General features: G+C 48.4%; 2 protein-coding genes and 1 long non-coding RNA gene across 5 annotated transcripts in view; 1 reads left to right on the top strand and 2 right to left on the bottom strand.

Annotated features, from left to right (window-relative positions):
• LOC121187321 (SRSF protein kinase 3-like) overlaps positions 1-9,550 on the bottom strand; it is a 10,731-nt gene extending 1,181 nt beyond the window's left edge. The window contains exons 1-11 of one of the 2 annotated variants that reach the window (XM_041046508.1): positions 9,116-9,550; positions 8,490-8,586; positions 4,327-5,219; positions 4,073-4,181; positions 3,880-3,967; positions 3,454-3,541; positions 3,174-3,280; positions 2,935-3,100; positions 2,348-2,373; positions 2,025-2,117; positions 727-778 (exon numbers count right to left, since the gene is read on the bottom strand). In XM_041046508.1, coding sequence (XP_040902442.1) covers positions 727-778; positions 2,025-2,117; positions 2,348-2,373; positions 2,935-3,100; positions 3,174-3,280; positions 3,454-3,541; positions 3,880-3,967; positions 4,073-4,181; positions 4,327-5,219; positions 8,490-8,586; positions 9,116-9,125 — 1,729 coding nt within the window. In that variant the 5' untranslated portion in view covers positions 9,126-9,550. The remainder of the gene's footprint in view (positions 1-726; positions 779-2,024; positions 2,118-2,347; positions 2,374-2,934; positions 3,101-3,173; positions 3,281-3,453; positions 3,542-3,879; positions 3,968-4,072; positions 4,182-4,326; positions 5,220-8,489; positions 8,587-9,115) is intronic. The other variant, XM_041046518.1, reaches the window with a different exon arrangement.
• Positions 1-25,000, bottom strand: part of plxnb3 (plexin B3) — a 66,406-nt gene that overhangs the window by 6,389 nt on the left and 35,017 nt on the right. The window contains exons 15-40 of one of the 2 annotated variants that reach the window (XR_005894583.1): positions 24,445-24,614; positions 24,182-24,333; positions 24,001-24,106; positions 22,946-23,082; positions 22,060-22,236; positions 21,811-21,976; positions 21,568-21,699; positions 20,939-21,043; positions 20,684-20,845; positions 19,960-20,111; positions 19,388-19,488; positions 18,934-19,151; positions 18,641-18,819; positions 18,279-18,345; positions 18,049-18,195; positions 17,739-17,819; positions 17,577-17,655; positions 17,393-17,496; positions 17,164-17,251; positions 16,475-16,641; positions 16,220-16,380; positions 16,003-16,150; positions 15,834-15,898; positions 15,624-15,699; positions 15,451-15,525; positions 14,833-15,171 (exon numbers count right to left, since the gene is read on the bottom strand). Coding sequence is in view for 1 of the 2 variants with exons in the window: in XM_041046497.1 (XP_040902431.1) it covers positions 15,067-15,171; positions 15,451-15,525; positions 15,624-15,699; positions 15,834-15,898; positions 16,003-16,150; positions 16,220-16,380; positions 16,475-16,641; positions 17,164-17,251; positions 17,393-17,496; positions 17,577-17,655; positions 17,739-17,819; positions 18,049-18,195; positions 18,279-18,345; positions 18,641-18,819; positions 18,934-19,151; positions 19,388-19,488; positions 19,960-20,111; positions 20,684-20,845; positions 20,939-21,043; positions 21,568-21,699; positions 21,811-21,976; positions 22,060-22,236; positions 22,946-23,082; positions 24,001-24,106; positions 24,182-24,333; positions 24,445-24,614 (3,320 nt within the window). In the remaining variant the exon portion in view is untranslated. Of the gene's footprint in view, positions 1-10,435; positions 15,172-15,450; positions 15,526-15,623; positions 15,700-15,833; positions 15,899-16,002; positions 16,151-16,219; positions 16,381-16,474; positions 16,642-17,163; positions 17,252-17,392; positions 17,497-17,576; positions 17,656-17,738; positions 17,820-18,048; positions 18,196-18,278; positions 18,346-18,640; positions 18,820-18,933; positions 19,152-19,387; positions 19,489-19,959; positions 20,112-20,683; positions 20,846-20,938; positions 21,044-21,567; positions 21,700-21,810; positions 21,977-22,059; positions 22,237-22,945; positions 23,083-24,000; positions 24,107-24,181; positions 24,334-24,444; positions 24,615-25,000 lie in introns of those variants that run through there. The other variant, XM_041046497.1, reaches the window with a different exon arrangement.
• Positions 9,190-17,033, top strand: LOC121187386. Its single transcript, XR_005894587.1, has 2 exons — positions 9,190-9,279; positions 16,570-17,033. It is a non-coding gene; the product is annotated as an uncharacterized LOC121187386 (long non-coding RNA).

Below are 25,000 nucleotides of genomic sequence, written 5' to 3'. Positions count from 1 at the left end.
CCATCCCTCAGTGATGCTGCTACAGGCCGAGGCTGCTGGGAGACTTCCCATGATCCTCTGCACACCTCTCCTCTCTCTGTCTGTCCTCAGACCCACACTCACATTTATTAACCTTTATTCCATTAACTCGGTCTCCTCTCTGTCCCGTCGTCCTGTGCCTGTCTCTCTCTGGTCTGTCTCTGTCCCTGTCTGCAGGTGTCTCTGTCTGTGGTCCTGGCTCCGTCTCTAACACATGACTGTGTTTAATGTCCCACTCTGCTTCAGATCCATGTTGGATCCATATTCTCTGCAGACTGTGATGAAACAGCTGTTTGCTCCTGTGCTCTGTCTCCTATCACAGCTGTAACCTGCTGAGGACAGTGTCCACTAACTGTTCTGGGATCTGAATGCTGTCCCTCTAACATCGTCCACTTCCTGTGTGTATCATGTTCTATATGCTGCATGTCCTCCTCCTGTCCTCCATTCCCAGCTGCCCTCTCTTCCTCCTCTCACCCAGCCCGGCCCTCAGCAGGATTGTCCCCCCTGTGAGCCAGGTGTCTGCTGATCTGGGGTCAGACTCTGTCTCTCTCTATAAACACTGAACTGAACTGAATTAAATTTAGAGTCAAATGTTCATGCAAACTGTAAACTGACAGGACTGTGTATTACACTGTACACACACACACACACACACAGTGTGTATTATTACATAAACTGTACAGTATGAGTGTATCAGTGTGTACTCACAGTTACTGTCTGTGTCTTCAGGTTGGTACACACTGTCCTCCTCCTCCATCCTCTGAACACAGCAGGACATGGAAGCATTTACAGTGAGAGACACAGAGGTCACACGGAGGTCACACAGAGGTCACACACACCCCCCCCCCAGCTGTGGTGCTGCAGGAGCACAGAGCCATGGAAGGGGTCAAAGGTCAGACTGTGTCCTTACCCATGAACCTTTAATGACCTTAATCACTGACAGTCTTCACACACATAGTACTGTAACATTACAGCAACATTACAGCAACATTACAGCAACATTACTGTAACATCACTGCAACATCACTGCAACATCACAGCAACATCACAGCAACATTACTGCAACATTACTGTAACATTACTGCAACATTACTGCAACATTACTGCAACATTACAGCAACATTACAGCAACATTACTGCAACATTACTGCAACATTACTGCAACATTACTGTAACATTACTGCAACATCACTGCAACATTACTGTAACATTACAGCAACATTACTGCAACATTACTGCAACATTACAGCAACATTACTGCAACATTACTGCAACATTACTGCAACATTACTGCAACATCACTGTAACATTACTGCAACATTACAGCAACATTACAGCAACATTACTGCAACATTACTGCAACATTACTGTAACATTACAGCAACATTACAGCAACATTACTGTAACATTACTGCAACATTACTGCAACATTACTGCAACATTACTGCAACATTACTGTAACATTACAGCAACATTACAGCAACATTACAGCAACATTACTGTAACATTACTGCAACATTACTGTAACATTACTGTAACATTACTGCAACATTACTGCAACATTACTGTAACATTACTGTAACATTACTGCAACATTACTGCAACATTACAGCAACATTACAATAACATTACAGCAACATTACTGCAACATTACTGCAACATTACTGCAACATTACTGTAACATTACTGCAACATCACTGCAACATCACTGTAACATTACTGCAACATTACTGCAACATTACAGCAACATTACTGCAACATTACTGCAACATTACTGCAACATTACTGTAACATTACAGCAACATTACTGCAACATTACTGTAACATTACTGTAACATTACTGTAACATTACAGCAACATTACTGCAACATTACTGCAACATTACAGCAACAATACTGTAACATTACTGTAACATTACAGCAACATTACTGTAACATTACTGTAACATTACAGCAACATTACTGTAACATTACTGTAACATCCTGGTAGTATTACAGCAGCCGTACCTGGATATCCACCAGTCTCTCCTCCAGCAGCCTCTGCTGACGCTTCGCTTTTCTCTTCAGCTTCTTCTTCTTGTTCTTAGACAGTTTACCCACCTACACAGACACACAAACAGACACACACAACAGGAGAGAGCAGAGCTCATGTTTCTACCCACTAACGTTTTCTCACACACACACACACACACACCACACTTTGTGTTACAAAAACTACACACTACTGAACACTTCACACTCAGGCCCTGGAGGGGGGGGGGGGGGTGTTGTTAAACACCTGAAACTAGCAGGAACCAGTGACACTGCAGGCATCACACCTGGACACTTACCTGGAGATCCCTGGGAGCCGTGCTAACTAGAGAGAGAGAGAGAGAGAGAGAGAGAGAGAGAGAAGACACATAGAGGCAGACAGAGAGAGAGAGAGAAAGAGAGAGAGAGAGAGAGAGACAGGAAGAAAACATCAGAAACAGAAACAGAGGAAGGAAAGATGGAAGAGCAGGAATACAACAACAGCAGAGGAGTAACAGACAGGTCACAGAGAGACAGATGAGTTAGGCCTGTGTAGAGGGAGAAGGAGACAGCTTAGAAAGCAGACAGACAGTCTGACAAATGTCCAGCTGTCTGTCTGAACAGAGTGAAAACCACAGCTCCCAGTAACACTCCCATCTGACTGCATGTCCCTCCACAGGCTCATGTCCCTGAGGTGATCGGCTGAAGTCCTGCTCTCAGGTTTACATCTGATTTCAGTTAGTTGGGCTGTGATGAATATCACAGCTGGAACTGAGTCCTGATCTCACCTGACCTGAGGACCTGACCTGAGATCTGAGACGGGTCCTGATCTCAGGTCTCAGATGGGTCCTGGTGTCCCTGATGTGGGGGTTATTTGTGTCTGACCAATCACATCGCAGCTCCTCACCTGATGAACCTGATGGGGGCGGTGCTCCGGCTCTCTGCCAGACGGTGGCTTCAGCCGCCAACCTCCTGATGTAAACCTCATCAACATCCAGTAAGATGTTCTCCGGTTTGATGTCAGTGTGGATGATCTTGCACTTAGTGTGAAGGTAGTCGAGACCCTGAAGCACCTGCAGCACACACAGACCCCATCACTGACCAGCTCCACGTCCCTGAGGTCACGTCAGAGACACGAGGTGTTACCTGTCTGATGATGGTCTTCACACAGACCAGAGGAAGTCCCATGTAGTTTGACTTGATGATCCATTTTAACAGCTGGTGACCCAAAACCTCCAGAACCATACAGACATCTGAGAGCAGCTAAGGAAACTACTGACAGGCAGGCAGAGAGACACAGAGACACAGAGAGAGAGAGACAGAGAGAGAGACAGACAGACAGACATCTGAGAGCAGCTGAGGAAACTACTGACAGGCAGAGAGACACAGAGAGACAGACAGACAGACAGGTGATGAAGAAGGATACGTATTCCGTTGACTCCAGAGATCTTGAAGTCATCGATCAGTTGGACGATGGTCTCTCTGTGGGGGTCGGACGGATCACTGTCCCTCACCTGGAAACACAAACAGAACAGTTACCTGTTTCCATCACAGAATGAATGAATGTACCTGCATCACAGGTACGGCTCCTCACAGCCTCACAGCAAATGTTCGCTCAGTGGTCTGGGAACCTGTGCTGTGTGTGTGTGTGTGTGTGTGTGTGTGTGTGTGTGTGTCTGATTTGAAACCATGGTTGTGAGGACATTTTGCCTGGTCTTCAGTCTGAGGGTTCAGACCTGGTGTTAGGGTTCAGGTTAGGCATTATGTCAGTGAGTGTCCTCACAAAGACAGATGTTCAAACGTGTGTGTGTGTGTGTCTGTGTGTGTGTGTGTGTGTGTGAGATAGACGCACACATCGGAGAAGTTTGATCTCATCCAGAGCCGTCTCGGTGTAATGTGGAGCGCTCTTTACCACCTTCAAGGCCACAAAACGCTTCTTCCTAAACAGGCGTGTCCAGAGGACGAGACAGAGCAGAGTCTGTGCAAAAGGCGGTAAAATGATTTCAGAACATGTGTGTGATTGGTGTGTTTACTGTCTGTCGTACTGAAGGTCCCAGCAGAGCCAGACGGTGGAGAAATGTCCCCAACCCAGTTTTCTGACCACGTGGTACCTCCCATTGAACAAGTCACCGATCTTCACCGGGTAGTAACCACCTGGAACACAGACAGGTCAACGTAAGAGAACACAGCAGGGTTTCCCCGGTGTCCCTGGTCCACGGGCTGGACCTTCAGCAGTCAATCAAATCAAATCTGATCTGAGAGCAGCCTCAGTGGGTCAGAGACTCTGTGAACGTCTCACCTTTGCAGTAGTCTGATGGGTCTTCCTGCTCCTCATCATCTGAGCCCAGCAGCTGGGTGGGGGGCGGGGTTAACTCTGGAGGGGGTGGGCTCAGAGCCGAAGGGGGTGTGGTCAGTTGATGGGTGGTTGATGACATCATAGAGGGCAGACAAATGGGAGGACCCAGAGAGTCGAAGGAGCTGAAGAAGGAGGCGGAGGAGGAGCAGAGGGGGGTGTAGAGGTGGGAAGAGACACTAGAGGTGAAGGTCACTGTGGTCAGCAGGAAGGGGTCCGGGTGGGAGGGGCTTAAAGGAGGAGTAGGAGGGGCTTTGACAGGATGCGGCGCAGATCCAGACGGTGATTGAGGGGCATTGTGGGTAACACTGTGGGGTAAGGAGGGAGGTGATTCAGAGGGATCTGTCTCAGTGACATTCTGAAGAGTCCTGTGAGGCGATGTGGAGGAACTCAGGCGAATGTTTTGGTTTACAGTTGGCAGTGATTGGCTGGGACTGTGGGTGGGACTTTGAGATGTGGCAGGAGGTGACTGGCTGAAGATCTGTGAAGTCACTGGTGCTGTCGACGGGGTGTTTAAAGGGGGCAGCGGGGCAGTTTGGAGGGTACTTTCAGGGTTATCCACAGTATGATGGAGGGGTGGTGTGGTCTGGGACGTGTTCGGTACGGGAGGTCTGGCAGCTCGGGGGACACTCTGGGTGGTGGTCTCAGCGGATAATGTGGTGGTGTCTGGAGGGTTGTGTCGAGGTGCTGTGGTGGTTTCATGGAGATCTCCTGGATAAGTTGGCACGTTTCCTAACAGTGTGGTGGTGGGTGGAGTATTCTGGGGGCGTGTCTGCAGCTGCGTGGGGGGGGGGCTGCTGTCGGGATTCAGACCCTGGAGGTCGCAGAGGTCATCAGGCCTGAAAAATACAAAAATAAGCTATTACATCAGAGCTGAGCAGGACGGGCCTGAACCTGCCGGGCCTGAACCTGCCGGGGCATGAACCTGCCGGGCCTGAACCTGCCGGGCATGAACCTGCCGGGCATGAACCTGCCGGGCATGAAGTCAAAGTCAACTCCTGAACGTGTCCTGGAGACACTGTCTGAAATGTCCTCTGTTATCTGACAGTGCTTGAAGGCAACAGTATGTACAGCTGCTCCTAGTCTGTCCTCTCCGCCTCTCACCCCGTGTCCGGTTTCTCGATAAGATCCTGCTCTGTACTGTGTCTTCAGATAATGAATCTTATGATTTAACAGTATATGAACAAACCTGAACAGATCTGAACTGAGAGCTGTTAGATAGACAGAGTCTCCCCTCACTGGTCAGACTGGTCACCAGCTGCTCTGCTGTGAGGAATGTGAAATTAGCATCAACCGCTAAACGCCTTCCTGGGTCCGGAGCGGGCGACGCTGAATCCTACTGGAAACTGCTGGCTAAGGATAATGGTTCATACAGTAACACTGGTATTAGGCGTCGATCAGACCTGATTACAGAATTCAAAGCTCACTAAAACGAACAAGGAGTCGATGTGAACGTGCTAACACGTAATTTTCTCTGGATCTCTAACAAATGGCTCTGATGACATCCCTGGTCTCTTTACATCTGCGTTTCATTTTCTCTGTCACCTTTTTTCATTTTTTAATTTGCCGGTCTGAACGTCTCCGGGACACACGTCCAGCTTGTCAGCTGCTGGTGGTTGTCCACAGCCTGACTGCTGGCCTCTCTGTGGTCATTCCCATCCCACCGCTAATCTCCACACGACCACGGCTCTTCGGTACACGTCCTCGCAGTTTCTCCGACTCAACCACCGTACACCTCCTGTCGCAAGCTCTCTTACAACTTCACAGCTGAAAACAACTTTCCTTCCCTCTGGACAGACCGTAGCTCCCGCTCTTCCGCGCTACACCACCACAACATCTGACTGCGTCATCCGAGCACCCGTCACCTGACTCCAATCAACATCCTGCCAGTGCCAACTTCCGCCTCAACGATTTCAAAACAAAAGCCTCTCAAGACAGCGTTATTGAACCCCAGGTCTCTCAACAACAAAAGTCTCATTTTAAACGAATTCATCACAGACAATAACCTGGACTGACTCTGTCTCACAGAAACCTGGCATAAACCCATGGAAGACATCGCCCTGAATCAGACCACACCAACCGGCTACTCATACCTGGACAATCCCCGTGCAGAAGGTCGGGGAGGAGGCGTTGCTGTCATCCACCGGGACGACCTCCCCCTCCTTCAGACTCCCTGGCCCAAAATCACAACAGTCTGTCTCTGTATCCAAAACCTCTCACTAACCGACCTCGCAATTTCTGACCACCTCGCTATCACCACGGACATCAACGTTCCCATCCCCCACTCCAAACACTCACGCACCATTACCTTCCACGATCTTCAATCTGCAGGATCACAGCAGGCTCTGGCTCACACACAAAATCAGACAAAAATGTCAACGTTAAACTTTTGTGGTAACACAATGTGACGTTACCCAACAACCTGAACACCTTTACTTGTTCAACCCACAGGTGTGTTTTCAGTGTAGCCATGTTTACAGTCTGAACACCTGATGATGATGTCATTGTGACCATGTGCACACAGTGAATCACAGATCTGTAACACACACACTCTACAGTCTATTTCAGTGCAGCTGAGGTAAAACTCAACAATGTCCATGACTCAGAGATGAAGAGCAGCTGTGTGTGTGTGTGTGTGTGTGCTGTGGGATCATGATTCAGTCTCTGGGTCTATTATTGGAGCAGAGTCTCTGAGGCCGAGCACCAAACCTGTTTCTGTCAGGAGGACGTCAGTTAGCTTAGCACAGTGACTGGGAGCAGAGGGAAACTGTTAGCCTGTCTGATTTACACGTGGTGTCGCGTTCAGAGAACAGGTGTGCGTCACTGGTCATTTTCTGAAGTGAAGACTCGGTGCAGATAGATCAGCTGATGGTTTCACAGGACGATGTGATGAGCTGATAAATCTGGGTCAGTTCGTTCCATCCACATTGGACTGATTCATATGAGACAGCTGTTTCCCTGCGTCCTCACTGGTAAACCTCTCATTAAAAACCTGAGCCTCCACATTACCTCCATTCATCCAATGAAAGGTTCAGCCGGCCATTTTAATGTGTATGTGTCTGTGTCTGTTCTGTGTGTGTGTTCTGTGTGTGTGTGTGATACTGACGTCCCTGCACACAGACACAGTTCAGGCTGTTCTCCTCTGTGGTTCTCTGATGGTGGAACGAGTTGCCAAACTCATCAGAGCAGAGGCGCCCGTCCCTGTCTTCTCCTATCATGTCTTCCCTGTACACCTGTAACACACCTGTCGCCCCTCAGTGAGTCACAGTCACACAGTGGGATCATTCAGATTGATGGATAATTCAAAGTGCTATCACAGGTAACCTTATCATCCGTGTTAGCTTAGCTACAACCCTGCAGTCCTCTCCTCTGCTGCTAAACAGCTGTTAGTTAGTTCAGCTTATTACTGTTATTGATCCCTCAAACAGGGGAAACTGATTATTCTCTGCATTTTACCCACAACAAGTGAACATAGCACACACACAAGCACCTGCACCAGAGACGCTGGAGCACAGGGCTGCCAACTAAGGTGCCTGGGGAGCTGGGGTGGATGCCACAGCTCTGGTCGGGGGGGTGATCCTCCGATCTCAGGCCAGTCCAAAGTCCAAATCTGCACCCTTTACTTCCTGCACCGCGGCCGCCTCCGTAAAATATGAGGGGAGATTGTGAACGCAGCGTTCCACTGCCAGAGAGTCGAGATGTGCAGCACAGCTGGAGTGCACCGTCTGAGCCTCACCCTGCAGCTCACTGTGGCTCGTCTCTGCTCTGCTCTGTGTGGGATGCTGTGCTCCTGTGTGTGTCATCTGTTTGACGGCGTTTTATATATATTTCATGTTTTTTTTAATCAGCTCTGAGAAACAGCAGCTCTAAGATCAGTTTCCTGGCCATAAAAGTTTTGACAGGAAGTCAAACAAAGAAAGTGATTCTTTGGAATGAGATTCAGCCCACAGACCGTCTCACACACACACACACACACAGATAAATATAGCCTCTGAGCGTGCTGTGTGTGTGTATGCAGGGTGGTCAGCAGTGTGTGTGTGTGTGTCTGTGTGTGTCTGTGTGTGTGTGTGTGGGGTCATCGGTGTGTCTGGTCTCTGCTGGTTTCTTACCGGTTCTCATCTGTTCGGACTCTCCGGTGCTTTTTGCCTCTGCGTCGGTGTTTCTTGCCGGTGGAGGCGGAGTTTCTGGTTCCTGCACCGACCGCTGCTGGGGGGGGGGGGGGGGGGGGGGGGGGGGGTGAAGGGGGGCAACACAGCCAGAGTCACATTCAGCCATTCTTCCCCAGTCTACTGTGATTTGCACACCTACAGCTCCTCTGACACACCGTTACCACGAGCGTCAATCACACACAAAACTCCATTTAAATACCTGGACATTTAGCGGTGGACAGATAGGACGGGTTCATGATGTCACACAAAACAACGCAAACAAAAAATAAGCAAACACACACACAGCTTTCACAAATCACCAATAAATAAACAAATAAATCACTAAACTTTTCATAAAACTCCAACCTCAGACCGACCACACACCACACTCAAACACTTAGCTCTTCAGAAATGATTCTGCTGCGTGTGTGTGTGTGTGTGTGTGTGTGTGTGCGCGTGTGGCAGCAGCAGTCACAGCCTGGTACGGTTAGCTAATACTAACTAGCTTAGCAGAGCTCAGCGTGTCACTGAGTCAAACTGCACCGACAGCTGTACCGACACACCGATCGGGATCAGAGCTAGCTTACCTATCAACATCCTGGCTCCCAGTCCTAAACACGAACCGGGTCTGGGCGGACTATCCCGGCTGGGCTGACGGTACTCTGACTGTTAGCTTGTTAGCTTCCGTTAGCCGGCTGAACTGGACACAGTCCGACTGCAGGTGGTTCAGGAGGTCCACAAGCTAACCCGGGTGAGAACGGGTGAGTGTGGTGCAGCGTGGTGAACGTGAGTCAGTGGCCTGTCCGTTAGCCCGTTAGCTCGTTAGCTTCGTTAGATAACAGCTGACGGTCTCCTTGCTCCATTAGCTCCAGATTGAATCAGCGGCTCTCCCCGCAGGATGCGGCCCGGTCTCTGCGGCCTCTGCACTGGGTCTGCACCGGCTCCACTCCGTTATTCTCGGTGTGTTTTCTTTGCTCTGTCGGTCCTACCGTTCATGGGCTCAACAGCTGCTGACAGTCTGACACCGGACACCGGACTGTGCGCATGCGCAGTGACCGACAACACTGTAGCTGGACCCAAACTGGGAACAGTGGCGGATCTAGAACATTATACACTGAGGAGGTGGGGAGTGCGCGCGCGTGTGTGTGTACATATATCCTTCCTTTGTTTGAATCTTTAATCAGACAGTTTGACTTATGAAGTCTTTTTAGTTCTGTCCTTTGTTTTATGGCATTTCTTTTTATAGAAACTGGCTTCAGTCATTCTCATCAGGACAAACAGGAAAAAGAGCTGATGAAACATTAGGAATTAAAACTTCTCCGGACAGAGAACACAAGAAAACTAAGAGGACTAATACTGATACAGTCACAGTTGTAAAACTAATGATAGTAAGACTAATAACAATGCTTAATGAAAGTAGCGATGGGGGCCATAGGTGGCCCACAGATCCAGATTCAGACTCCACAGCTCAGAGGACAGACAAACCTCAAAGAGAGAAAGTCTAAGTCTGTGAGACAGACATTCAGACAGACAGGAAGCAAGTGCAGGTAAAATACGATGAGGTCACATGTCTCGGCTCTTCCTAAGATTTCATCAGGATGGATGTTGTTTGCAGAAGATAGCACAGCCTGTAGTAACGTGTTCGTCACAGTGAATCGGGATTTGTGCAGGGACTGATCATCACCTCGACTTGTTCTTTGATCAGATAGATCCTGATTAAAATCCTCATTTATCATTTCTCCAGTTTTAGTCAGGGTTTGTGTTTGTATGTCTGTGTTCAGGTGAAATTCAGACTTTGACAACTTTGACTGCTTTTGTTAATATTCCTGCATCAGAGCTGAGAGCTCGGGTTCATGTAACCACAGCAGTACAGACAACAGTTAAAATTAGAACTTTATTTTTACATGATACAAATTGTGGCCTCCTGCCTCTTCACAATAAAAACACATTTCCATTGCAAATGGGCTCATCTTCATCATCCCCATCATCATCATCATCCTCAGACAGGTATTTACAGGCACATTTATACACTGTTAGCAAACTGTACACAGTTAATAGAAAATCAGTCTGTGCTTCATTACAACTGATCTTGGATTTATTTTGTACAAACACTTTAAAGTTTTTATTCCCTTGTAGAAAAAACATTGCAGTAACAAACAGAGCTCGACCAATCAGAGCTGAGGATCTGTTTCATCACGTCCAGAAGGTTAGAAAACTGTACAGAGATCAGGAGGTCAGAGGTCAAACTGTGACCTTTGACCTCCGTTGATATACATCATCAGTGAGACGGCAGAGTGTGAGCCCTGCCTCTTGTCTTTATTTGAAAAACAAAACAAAATATTAGCTTGAGAAGCACCGTAAATCTTCATCATCATCATCATCACACGCATGCAGAAGTCTAATCTGTTCAGAGAACTACAACTACAGGTCAAACATAGGCTCAAAAAACACGCAAGGCATAAACACAGAGGAGAGAGCCATAATTAGAAAGAGCAGAAAAAGAAACACAGAGAAGCTGCGATCAATCAGGAGGAAGATCATCGTTCAAATAATGTCTCCTTTAAGACCAGACCTGTTTCAGGTTCCTGATTCAGGCCAGCGGCAGAGACGACCGCTGGTTGTCAGAGTCTGATTATTTACTTATTGCCTTGTGGGTTCAGTCTCAGTTCGTCCATTTACACAGAAAAACATACGGTGAGAGTCCAGGAGAGTCCACGAAGTATTCTGTCACACTGTACAGGTACAGGTTGGCAGATGGAGACAAAATAAAACAGCCTCTGTTGTCCACGGCGACTGAATCAGCACAGAGAAAACACACCAACAGGTTAAACAGCTCACTGTTGCCATGGAGACACAGCTGACAATCTCCAGGACGAATCCAAACTTTGAACCTCTTGACTCACAGGCTTGAACTGAGCTGTGAGACCAGACCAGACCTGACCTGACCTCTGTAAACTCAAAGTTTTAGAGTGAGTTTATTTAAAAAAACGTATCGCACCAAAGCCTCAGCTGATCCTTTTCTTCTCTGTCAAAGAATTATTGTTGCTGTTAGTGATATTTGGATGCAGCCTGTGAGACGGTTGTACCTGTACAGGTGTTAAACTAACTCAGATAACAACGGAGAAGCTGCCAAAAGTTTGCAACTACTGTAGCATCAGCTAGCTAACAGCAGTATCACCATAAAGCTGCAGATACGTGCTGTGGGCGGCTGTTAGCTGTGCTGTTCGGTGATATAACAGTTTTATCCTCCTGACAACAATCATCAGGTTTTATCCCACGTCAAACAAAGAGCTGTGCATCTAGTTTCAAACAGCTAGCATATCTGATATGATGCAGGCTGTTTGTCACCATCTTTGTTCAAAGATCGTAACCTCCTGTCAGTGCAACTGTAGCTGTTAGCATAACATTCTCCCTACAGACCTACAGACAGATGATACAACCAGTAAGTGCCATACTCCTAACATGTTATCTGCATGTGACAGGTCAGAAACAGCAGCTGACACAACAATCTCAGCTCAGAGCAAGTTGGTTTGAGTTTTTCTCAGCCTGGCGTAGCGTTATGCTAACTGCTCTGTAGCATTCATTCAGTGTTGGACTGTGTGGATTTGATGAGGGGCACTGATGCTCGATCATTCGGGGTTTGTTGTTTTCCCTCCCTGGTTCAATAACAGTTAGACATTAAAATGAATTTATCTTCCCATGATGCACTGAGACACAGGATCAATAAGGCTGCTGTCACAGACGAACAGCGCCACCAAGCTGCGAGAGTGAAGGCACAGCTGGGATAAATAAGTATAAATAGGACTTACAAGTATGTACACACAATAAGTTAGTGATTAGCTAACACACACACACACACACACACAGAGTTTAAACCCCCAGATTTCAGACTGTTTTGATTGTTTTTTTTTATCAATCAGCTCTTTGTTCATTTAACAGTTTCGACTTCAGTGTTCCAGTAAAACTTTCAGTCCGATTCTAGTTCCTGTTTGTCCTTCTCTTCTGCTTTACGTACAAAACTACAGTCCATTGATTCAGAGTCAGGTAAATCTACAGCTAAACCACCTTTATCTACCTGTATCTGGTGAGTCCAGCTTTTATTTCAGCAGTATAAACAGTACAAAGGCTGCAAATCAGTTCATTTCAACTGAGTTGCAAAGATGCTGGATTCATTCACACTTAATTGATGTGGATATTTTCCTTTGAGTTCACCAACAGAAACCATCCTGACCCAGCTGAGCTTTGAGTCCGAGCTGGATTTCCAGCCCCAGACGCTCGGGGGAACCCAGCAGCTCCATGTTTATTTCACTCGATTCCTGCTCACATCATTTGATTAAACCTGAAATTTGCAGCACTGAAGAACAGTATCACCTACAACAGCCTCCAGCTTCCATCTTCAATGAATCAATAATGAATTTTCATTCATTCCTTTTCAGTAAACCTGACACTTATTTTCTTTATTAATCGATTGATTTTTCATGTCAGAAAATAGTGACTCATTATGCTTTAAAGTGAATTATGTCTTGTTTTATCAAACAAGATAACACTGTTTAGTTAATCACACGACTAAAATAAATACGTAAAATATTCTCGAGAAGCTCTTTGTGACTGATGTTTTCCTAAATAAAAAAGTAACAACAAAAATAAAGATCTGACCCAAGAACAGGACGCAGACCTGACTGGACCGACAAGCAACTGACTCCAAACCTGAACAGTCCTAAAGAAAGAGAGCACCTAATCCTGGGCATTCGTGAAAGTTGTGCAGACAAGAAGCCTTCAAGGTCCAGAGTTTGGGTCCTGATCCTAAACTGACCAATGGAAAACCTACTCATAGCTGATGAGACTGGTTTTCATCCAGTTTGATCTGATCCAGACAAAAGCCAAGGATGCTCAAACCTGATCCACAAAGGGACACATCACTCAAAGAACCCAAGGACAGAATGAGTGTCAGATGGAGAAGGACACTCAGACCTGATCTAACAATCTAAGAAAGTCCACCAAACCCAATCCAAACAGGGCCTAAAGAAACTGAACAGGGTCCAATGACAAATAGACTCAATCCAAAAGGGAACCAAGGAAGCACCATCAAATGAAAAGTAGTCAGACTCAGTCCACGAGGGACACCAGGAAGGGACTGCACCAAGGAGGGGATTCCCTGGTTTGGTCTTGGTTACTAGAAACTGAATAGACTGGCGAAGACCATCGCTGTAGATGGGACAAGTCAAAACACTGAACAACTGAATTCGCCACCTTCACCTTCATCACCGTCACTGAGCTACGCCCTGTCGTCATTCTTCTTCCACTCATCTGCTGCATGCTGATTGGCCAATAAATAAAAATCATCACTCCTGGCTGGCATTATACAAACCTGAGAAGCCTGGTGAGTCAATCTGGACTCGACCCGGAACTGCGGAAGACTGGAGAGACTGGGAACCAGTGAGAGTTGGGTCCTGAGGTTGTCAGTGGTCAGGTTTTCCTGGAGAGCTCCAGGTAAATTAGTACGAGTGCGAGAAACTTTAGGTTTAGCTGCTTTTGTTAGGAAATGATCAGAAACTGGAATCAGACTGAAACTGATTTAAAATCTCTCCCTGATTCTGTTATTGCGTTCAGTAAAACTCCCACATGGCTGCATGCTGGGAAGTTTAACAGGGCTGCCAGGTCTGAGCTGGGCTGCTGAGTGCTGCCGAGGGGCCACACACACACACACACTGTAGTGTGACGCTCCTGAGACCACGCCACACGTACTCCGACGTGTCGATGCTGGCGCTCTGAACGTTTACGCTCTGATTCTGTACATGTTACAGCACATGTGACAGAACATGTGACAGCAAAGCTGCTGGACAGATTCTGACTTCTGTTACTGGCTTGCTTCTGACTGGCCATTGTGCTGGTTTTGTCACGCAGACCTGGCAACCCTGATCTTTACCGTCGGTGCAGCGACGACTCAGCAGTAAAGGCAAAAAATGTTTTCAGCTATAAGGTCGATAAAAAACATCCAGCATGTGTTCAGCAGATCAATAATCAATACATCATCAGTACAAACTATTCAAATTGTGCTTTTTGACTCTTTCTCAGACAGCAGAGCAGCACAGCAGGGAACTCTGGGAAATGTAGTGCAAGGCAGCAGGAGATTATGTTCCCTGATCTGATTGGTCAGATTGTCATTCCATCACAGAGGAGTCGGGTTTCAGTTAGATCCAGGTTTGATTCAGGTTTTAAACTGTAAACTAACGGTTTGACTGTTTGGCTGCTGCTGCAGAGCGAAGGGATCTAAAGAACCGGGTTCTCCTGAGTCTGACTATACAACACACACACACACACACACACACACACACACACACACACACACACACACACACACACTGATACACAGCAGGAAGACACAATGCTGACAGGAGTCCAATGATTTCCAGAGTTTCAGTCTCTCTGAACTGCAGAAGAAGCTTCGTTTTCATCCTCTCCCTCTTTGAGGCTCCAGCTGTCTCAAGGGGTCAGAGGTCACCACTTCCCATGGGTAGGTTGATGGGGACAGAGGTCATCAGAGGTCGGTGACCTTGTTCTCCACCAGGGCAGCGACCTGCTGCAGACGATAAGCCAACTGCATCTTCTGACCTGAACTGTCCTCCTCCAGGGACATGATGATCTGAGAGACAGGCACAGAGGCAGACAGGCACAGAGGCAGACAGACACAGAGACAGACAGGGACAAAGACAGACAGGTGTTCAGCTGCTTATTCAAATGTTAGTTGAGTGAAAAACGTCTCAGACTCAGAAACTCAGAAAAATCCGAAGGTTCAGTGAAGTTTGTGAATAATTCGAGTCATCGCACTCGTGACTTTAACATCAGGGGACACAGCACACAGGGGAGCTGGACTCTGATACCTGTGGTGATGTAAGGTCACGTGACTTCCACATGCGTTTACCTGGTCATAATATTTGTTGATGTACTTGTAGAGTTCATGAAGAGCGACGAGGCTGTTCATCTCTGGCGCGAAGCTCTGAGACAGAGGGACAGAGGGACAGAGTGCAGTTAGTTACTGTGAGCAGGATGTCCTCAGAATGTCTGACACTGATGTTCATCCTCGTGGTTACTGACCCCGGACAGTTCAGTCAGAGCAGAGTTCATCTCCTGATAACAGCCTGACGCAGCACTGTGGATGTCACTGTAATACCTGCACACACACACACATACACACACACACACACAGTTTGTTTCTACTGTAACCGTATGACAGAGTTTTTGTTTCTATGGTAACTGTGTATCACACAGTTGCCGTGTTTCCATGGTAACTGAAAAATGTCTCACCTTTCTACCAGCTGTTTGTAGCGGGGGATCTCTCTGGCGTACAGCAGCTTGTTGACAGGAGAGTCCTGATTGGACGGAAAGATATCATGAGACCTCACAGAATTAACCCGTACTACACACTGTAACAGACGGGGAGAGACGGGCAGATGGAGAGACAGACAGGTCGTACCCGTCCCACTTTGTGCTCCGAGGTGGTGCAGGAGTCGATGAAGGTCTGAGCGATGACAGACAGGACGGCGTCGATGCTGTCTGTCACCTGAACGTCCAACACAAACTGAGGATTCTTCAGAATGTTCACCCAGAATCTGAGAGGGAGACTAGAAACAGACAGACAGGTCAGAGAGACAGGTCAGAGAATCAGACAGGCCACTAGGCGTGTGTCTCACCTGTTTGTCTTCCAGATGTGGACCGTCTCAGGGTCGTCAATGCCGTGTTTCTCGGCCATGTCGTCCAGGAAGTCAAAAAAGAATCTGACAGCAATAGGAGGAGGACGCTTTGTACTGAGGATCGCCACAAAGACGTCATCCACAAACTTCTGCAACGTCCCCTGCAAAGAGACAAACAGAGAGACAGGCAGGGTCAGAGACATGTAGAGAGAAAAAGAGAGACGGGTTGTAATTGTGTGTGTTGATGTGTGTTGCCTTCATGGACAGCAGTCTGGTCAGGTAAATCTCAGGTATGGCCTTGGCTCGCTCTCTCTCCCTCATGCTGCTCTTCCTGTGTTTTGGAATTTCAGGATCTTCGCTGCTCTTCACCAGGTGCCACAGACGCAGACCCTCCTCCTCCTCGCCCTCCAGCATCGGTGTTTCTTTAGCAACCACACACAGACCGTCAGTCACCACGACCACCAATAAGAAAACAGACTGTCGATCACACTGAAGACAGGTGTTGGTTCTACGTGGTTCCCTTTGTGTTGATGTTCTAAATGTTTTGGAGGGTCTAGATGTTGTGTTTGTGTGCAACATGCTCTGTGTTTCTCCTTGTGCTGGTCTAAGGTTCTAGATGTTGGTTTGTGTTGGTTCTCAATTTAAATGTTCTTGGTGATCCTCTCTGTCTTGGTTGTGGGTTCTACATGTGCAAGATCCTTCTGTTGTGTTGGGTCTGGGTTCTGCGTATTGTTGATATCCTAAATGTTCTAGATGGTCTGGACTTTGTGTTTGTTCTGGGTTTTTAAATGTTCTAAAGATTTGTGTGTGTTCATTAAAGGTTCTATGGGCTTTTCTTTGTGTTAGTTTGGGGTTCTAGATGCTCTACACGGCTCTTTCTACTTTTGTTCCAGGTTTCACATGTTCTGTAAGTTCTAGTCTCTGTAGATGTGTTATGTTCTTACTCTCTCCAGTCTGGAAGACCTGGTTGACTCCAACTCCACCAGAACTCTGAGAACGAGGAATCAGAGCAACTGTTGCTCCGTCTGGAACCTGGAGAACCAGCGTTTAACATTCAGTGGATGGGACGCACACAAGGAGGCGCAGAAGAACCAGAGGATGAAGAAGAAAGAGAACGTGCACAGAACATGAAGAAGGTGTGAAGACACGCTGTGATTGGTTGCTTGTTGTTACCTTGTAATGCTGCAGCGTGTTGATTCGTTTCCAGCGACCCTGAACCACCGCCGTGACATCATCATCTGACAGGGTCAGGTGACCTGCCTGACCGGAACGCCACTCTGTCATCAAATACAGAAACACGAGTCAGTGTGAGCTGTCAATCAAACCACCCACTGATGAGACAGGTGTGTGTGTGTACCCAGGTCCAGACTGTCAGCCTCTGGTCTCTGAGAGAACGGAGCTCCCCTGTAGACCTGATCCAGGATCTTATCCTTCACCTGCAGACAGGGAGACAGACAGGTGTGAGGGGCACGGGTGGCAGCCAGACACGCAGGTGGTAGTCAAACAGACAGGTACCTACCTGAGTGATAGTGTCGGTGTCAAGCACTTTAACAGGACACGGCTGAACCTCAACGCCATTCTTCACCAAGACCGTCAGAGTCTGAGGGAGAGACAGAGGATTATCACACTGAAGCGTCACCGATGGAAAATGTCCACGGTGAAAAAAAGTCCACCAGCTCTTCATCTCCCACTCATTTATTGTTTGTGTATTATCAGTACACCTTGTTGTCCATTGTAACATCCAGATGCTGCCCAGCTGTGTCTGAATGACACAGATGCAGATGCATAACAGATGCACACAGGTGAGAGGTGTGTGTTGCAGCGGTTACCATAGCGCAGTAATCGATGTCCTCTCGCAGCAGGTGGCTGTCGTTGAGCGTTCGTTTTGCTTTCCCTGTCACGGCGTCAACCGGCCCTTTATCCACCTGATACTTTATGGCTCTGTAGAGCATGTAGAGAGGCTCCCCCGCCACCTCCTGACAGACGGACAGGTAAACAGGTGAGGAGAGTCGGAGACAGATTTATGCAAAGAGAGACATGTAGAGAGACAGGCCATTACCTTGAGGAAGGAGTAGAGGCAGATCGACATCCAGTTGGTCAACATCTTCTCTACAACTGTCTCTGTCCTGAAACACAGGCAGACAGACAGACAAGCAGACAGACAGGTAAGGATCAAAGGCTGGACAGTGAGCTCCGACTCTCAGGGTCTCACACCACTCAGTCCTGGATGGTCGAGAACTTTTGAGAATGTCTCAAACCTCTAAGATGTTTCCACTGTGATTCGACCTAACGGGTTCTTCTTGAAGAACGGGAGGTCCGAGGTTCTTCAGGCTAAAATCTAAGATCTGATCGCACCTCCTGTACGGCTCTTTGAACCTGTTAGACAGATTTCATAGATGAAGGCGTGTTTGTTTCACATACCGGCGTAGCATGAGTTTAGGGTTCTTGGCGACATACTGCTGCACCAGGTCCTGCAGCAGACTCTTCATGACCTCTGTGAAGTACTCCAGTTTATCATGAAGGGCCATGGTGAGGAGACTGGCGACGTAACCCCGGTCTCTCTGAGAGAAACCCTGCTGGGCCTCCAGGGTGTGGATGAACTGTGACAGAGACAGAAAACAAACGTCACCTGCAGGTCCAGGTGTCTTCTGATCTGAGACCAGGTTATATCAGCATCACATGACCCTCCACCTGCCCCCTCGGCCATCACCTACCCTGGTGAGGAAGAGTCTGTTGTTGAGCAGGTTGTTGAGCTGCTGGAGACCCTGCTCCACAGTCTGCCTCCTGGACTCTGGCAGGTCCAGCTGGCGGCTCAGTGGCGCCGTCTGCTGGCCAGGGAAGAAGACTCTCTCCGCATACGTCCTGTAGTCCAGCAGGGGGAGTCCTGGTCCTCCGACATCACTGCTCAAGTCCATCATCTCTGTCATCAGGTCTGCATAAAGAAGAAATGGAAGAAAGTGCAGCTGGAGTCACTGGGTCCTAGTGGGAAACTGGTCTGATGCTTTAATTCTGGTTCCAGTTTTAAGTTTTAGATCTGGCTCAAGCACAAGATCTCAGCAAAACTGAGACCCAAAGTTCACACATATAACATGAGATGAGAGAACTCCGTCTGCTGAAGAAGACCATGCACCACGTACAAAATCTTCTGATCATTTTCACAGTAAGTACCAGTGAACTCTTTGCGACACTGATCTCCCACGTTGATCTCCAGAGTTTCCAGCTGCAGCAAAACCTTCTTATAATCTCTGAGGGCCTGTTTACTCTTCCTCCTACACGGAAACACAAGAATCATGAAATCCAACAGCTGTTTTTAGTGAAGAATTCTCTGCATTAAAGTTTCTTATCCTGTCACATAAACGTTCAAAGCCCACAAACAGCAGCTCAGACAGACCATGGTCCGTGGACACTCATCCCAAACTCTACAGTCCGAACTTTATTAAAGCTTTCAGAACTTTAGTGTTCAGTCTGGTGGAGATCCTGAACCTTAGTGACGACATGAGTGTTTCCGTCTGACTTATATGGATCCAGAAAGAGAAAAACTGATTTAGAGGAGAGAAGACCGAATCTAAAGGGCAGTTTCACGGTAAATCCAGTTTCTTGAGTAACTTTCCTTTTTTTCCGTCTGACACAGACCGAGACTCAGGACAGAGATGGACACAGGGTTGCTCTTTGAAGGCATTTTAGAGCATGAGACCCTTGAAGGCAGACAGACAGGTGGAAGCAGACAGACAGGTACCTACCTGTACATCAGGATGACGACTAGCACTGACAGGATGATTACAGCTGCTCCCGCCCCCAAACTGATCTGAGCAGCCAGTGGGACGGGGGACATCAGAGTGTCACTGTCATACTGAACCAATCCCAGGTCCACCTGCAGGTTTCCCATAAACACCTGGGAGACGGGGAGGGAGAGAGAGAAACAAAGGCGGGGATGGGGGGTGGGGGACAGATGGAGGGAGACAGACAGAACTGTTAAAAACAAAAGTCTGAATCAGCCCGAGGAGACTGGGTCTGCCTATGGAGGGAGGAGTCCCTGCCTGTCTGTCTCTGTCTGCCTGTCTCTCTCTGTCTGTCTCTGTCTGCCTCTCTCTCTCTCTCTCTCTCTCTCTCTCTCTCTCTCTCTCTCTGTCTGTCTGTGTCTCCTCTGATTGTCCTCAGACTTCACCTGTCCACTATTGAGGACAGTGAAGTGCAGTGTGGACAGTGACATTTTGTGGACAGACGGTTCTCCAGAAACATAAGGTACAGTGGGTCATGTGTCCCCACTGTGTCTCTGTCACAGTGGGGACACCTGGCTGAGGCTCAGACAGCAGCTGGGCTGAAAGCTTCCTGTTTCCTGTTTGCGTCCGTCCACACTGCTGCTGTCATTAACGGGCTCAGGTCATTCACTCGCCGCCGCTGAGGTGACGTGAGGCTCAGCAGCTTGTTGCTGTTCCACACGTGTGCACAGTGTGTCCGTGTTACCTTGAGCCTGGGCAGATCGCTGCTGTCGTCCACACTCTTGGGTTGGACCTCTGGAGGTTCGCAGTACAGGTGAGTGTTGTCCAGAGTTTTCACCTCACACTCCTGATCTCCGAGCCGAGCCGTCACTTCTTGTCTGGACATCGCTCTGGTCAGGTCATGACCCTGAGAGACGAAGACACAGATGTTGGGACTGATTCTGTTGGTACTGGACAGACAAATGTCAGTGAACTGGTTTATACTGGTCATTGGGTTTACCTCCACGGCAATCACCCCGCCGGCTTTGAAGTGATACGGAGCTTCTGGATCTTCTCGATTCAGAGGAAAAATCTCTGGGTCTGGATAGTAAGTGAAACTTTTACCCTGAGAGACAGACAAGTAAGTGGACATGGAGACAGATAGAGAGACAGACGGGTTACTCTATCATACACTGTTTTTGTCAAATCTGAGAAATGATCATCACTCAAAAATGATCCTGTACAACCCATTCAGCCGGACGTCTGTCTGTACAGGAAGCACTGGGATTTTAAAATGACCACTACATTCAGACAGATGGTCCCATGATCATCTGTGATCATCTGTGATCAGCTGTGATCAGCTGTGATCAGCTGATATTGGGACCATCTGTCAGCAGGATTCTCAATGAAGTTCTGCCAGAACATGGACATCAGAGATGATGATTTCCTCAGGAAGTGAAGTCACACTGAATCATGTCAACATGTGTTACCTCAGCCCCCCAAGAGACAGGCAGACAGACAGACAGGCAGGCAGACAGACAGGCAGACAGACAGACAGACAGGCAGGCAGGCAGACAGACAGACAGACAGGCAGACAGACAGACAGACAGGCAGACAGACAGGCAGAAAGGCAGACAGACAGACAGATACCTTGATGCTCTCATAGTGAACTCTGACGTTGTCCAGCTGAAACCAGACACCTTTTACTTTGACCTCTGTGGTCACTGAGGGAGTTGGACAGGTCATCTGAGAGGAGGACAGGACTGAACAAAACTCAGACACCTGCGAGACAGACAGGTGAGGAGACAGACAAGCAGGAGAGAGAGACAGGTTGAATTAAATTCAGCACGGTCACAGACCGATATTTGTCTCTGATTGGCCAGTTCCTCTCACCGTTGTCATGGTGCTGTTGAAGACCACCTGTTGCTTGGCAGTGAGGAGAGCCAATCGTCTTCTCCGTTTCACCCTCTGGACCTCCAGAGGCTGCACCCACACCGATATGATTGGTTGCTGCACCACATCCAGGTTCTTACCTGTTACTGTGATGACACGTCCCCCTCTGAGGACAGGAAGACAGACACTTTATTAGGCCAACAGATCAGTTAATGATTGATTATTGGTGATTGGTGATGACGTTCTTACGCATAGAAGCTCTCAGCAGGTTTGGCTTCGGTGATGACGGGGTCGTCAAGATAACGGAAGGTAACGTCGGGAATGGTCCGCTCTGCTTTGCCGAACAAAACCCGAACTGTGACTCCACCAGTCTGAGAACTGGAACCAGTCTGACACACCAGCTGGGTGTCATTCACCTCCTCCACACTGAGACGAGGAAGGAGACAACATTAAACAGAGTCATGTGTTAGAAATGGATCATTGTAGACAGTAACCAGCAGCAGGTGAGTGGAGCCAGGACCACAGACAGAGACACCTGCAGACAGGTACAGAGACAGAGAGACCAGAAAGAGACAGGCACAGGACTACAGGACAGAGAGGACACAGAGTTAATGACATGGAATAAAGGTTAATAAATGTGAGAGTGGGTCTGAGGAGAGAAAGAGAGAAGAGGTGTGCGGAGGATCATGGGACTAACGACCTCTCGTCTTTTTTGGTTTATACTCAGGACTGCAGCTCTGCCTCCTCTGACTTTGGTTGTCTAATAAAATCTGCCATATTTCTAGATATGAGAGCTGCACCGTCCACAGTGGGATGGATGCCGTCTCTCCTCATCACACCAGGTTTTCCCAAAAAAGTTTCCCAGTTGTCTGTGAAGGCCACGTTGTTTGCTGGACACCACCGAGACAGCCAGCGATGGGGTGATGACATGCGGCCTCCGATGCTATAAAAATGCTACATTTCTTACATGTACCATTTTCACTAAAGGAGGAAGAGGAGTGACTACGTATGAACATGATGTGAATCAGACGATGACGCCTTCACTTCTTTTGAAGAACTGTGCTCATCCCTCAAGCAGAGTCCAGAGACTCGGAGAATCATGGAGGTACTACTACTGTAGTACTGTAGTACTCACATGTAGCAGGGCTGTGGACCCAGGAAGGCACTCAGGTCGGACGTCTGTCCGGTCAGCAGCTGCCGTCCTCTGATGGTAAGTCTGGTTCCTCCAGAAACTGGACCTTTATCAGGAACCAGATCCAGGAGTTGAGGGTCCTGAACACAAGAGCACACAGGGGTTGGATTAGAAAACACCGTGATCAGACGAAGCCCACAGACACAGTGTAAACATCACACTGATGCTTATTTTGCTGATTGGAAATGAAGAGACACTGAGGGACACTGCTAATCCTCTGAAAATCACCACTTTCTTGTGGTGGACGGGGTCACATGTCCTTGTGACCTAGGGAGCTGTGTTGTCATCCAAACTGGCCCCAGGTGAGGAGCTTGCCATCGAGCTCCTCCTGACTCAGTGTCAGTCCACCACCTGCAGGCATGGAGGCTGGAGGTGCTGCGCGCTGGGCACCAGGCACAGGTGGGAGCCTCGGTCTCCCAGAGCCTCTGTCTCCTGGACCCTGGCTTATGAACTAGTTTTCGTTATGAAACACCATCTCTCTGCTGGGGGAGGGGCCAGAGGTGAGGAAGGTGGAGTGTTACCACCTACACATAGCCATAGGTCTCACCTCTTCATGCAGCACTGGCTCTGGGACCTGGGTGTGGTCCTGGGTTGTGGGGATACTCACAGCGGAGCACAGCTGGGGGGAATGTCCCTCCAAGAACAGAATGGTCACATCTGTGCAGCTGCACACAGGACAGGACGTCTCTGCTGTGTCTGGGTTCATGTGTCAAAGAGCAGTTTGGAGGATCTGGCTTTCTTGGAGTCTCTGAGTCTTGTGCTGGTCATGGACTGGTCTTAAGGCAGCCCTGCTGATGTCCAGAAAAGGACAGCCTGCCTGGTGACAGGTTTTAGACCAACCCACTGACCCTTGAGACCATGCAGGGACAGAAGCTATGAACTGAGTCAGCAGTGATGTGGACTGTGAGACGGTGGTGGTTCAGAGGGAGCTGGTCTCTGTGTGCACTGAAACGCTGGGATGGTGGATCCTGAAACGAGTTTCCTCACACCGCTCTCACCTGATAGGTGAAGATCTGCGTGGACCTCCCAGGTGCAGTTGTTCCCACGGTAACCAGGACTGGCCCCTTCCTCTGCTTCCCACTGGGCTGCAGCTCACACACAACCCTACAACACACACACAGTGTGTGTGAGTGTGTGAGTGTGTGTGAGTGTGTGAGTGTGTGTGTGTGTGTGTGTTACCTGGTGGAGATCTGGTATCCCTCACTTTGGGGCAGACACTGAACACCTGCCACTGTGACTCCGCCCACCACATCCTGGTATTTCATCCCGAGATTTGACCCTGTAATTGTCACCAAGACTCCGCCCTCCAGAGGACCGGATACAGGTAACACCTGCAGACAGACAGGTGGGTGGACAAATAGAGAAGAAGACAGAAAGTGAAAGTTTCCATAGTAACAAAGAAGACCTCCACCCACAATTACAGGACGGATCATTAGACTCACCTGTGTGATCTGAGGAGGCGGGCAGGTGTCTGCAGGTATGCTAGTACATGATTGGTTGTAAACGCAGCTGGGGGAGGGGTTTCTTGGACACCACACACAGCCATACTCCTCAGGTACTGCCCTGCACTGCGAGCAATCTGATTGGCCGGCTGAGCAGTCGTACAACTGGACTGAAGAACACAAGAGAGAGAGACACAAATATTACCCAGTGATACCTGTCTCACACACACACACACACACATACTCACTCACACACACACACTCACACACACACACACTCACACACACACACACACACGCACACTCACACACTCAAACACACTCACACACTCAAACTCACTCACACACTCACACACACACATACACACACACACACACACACACACACACAAACACACACTCACTCACACACACACACACACACACACACACACACACACTCAAACTCACTCACACACTCACACTCACACACTCACTCACACACACACACTCACACTCTCACACACACTCACACACACACTGACACACACTCACACTCTCAAACTCACTCACACAC

Source organism: Toxotes jaculatrix, chromosome 2 (assembly GCF_017976425.1).
Source record: "Toxotes jaculatrix isolate fToxJac2 chromosome 2, fToxJac2.pri, whole genome shotgun sequence".
NCBI classification, from domain to species: domain Eukaryota; kingdom Metazoa; phylum Chordata; class Actinopteri; family Toxotidae; genus Toxotes; species Toxotes jaculatrix.
This window is presented reverse-complemented; position numbering and strand designations above follow the sequence as displayed.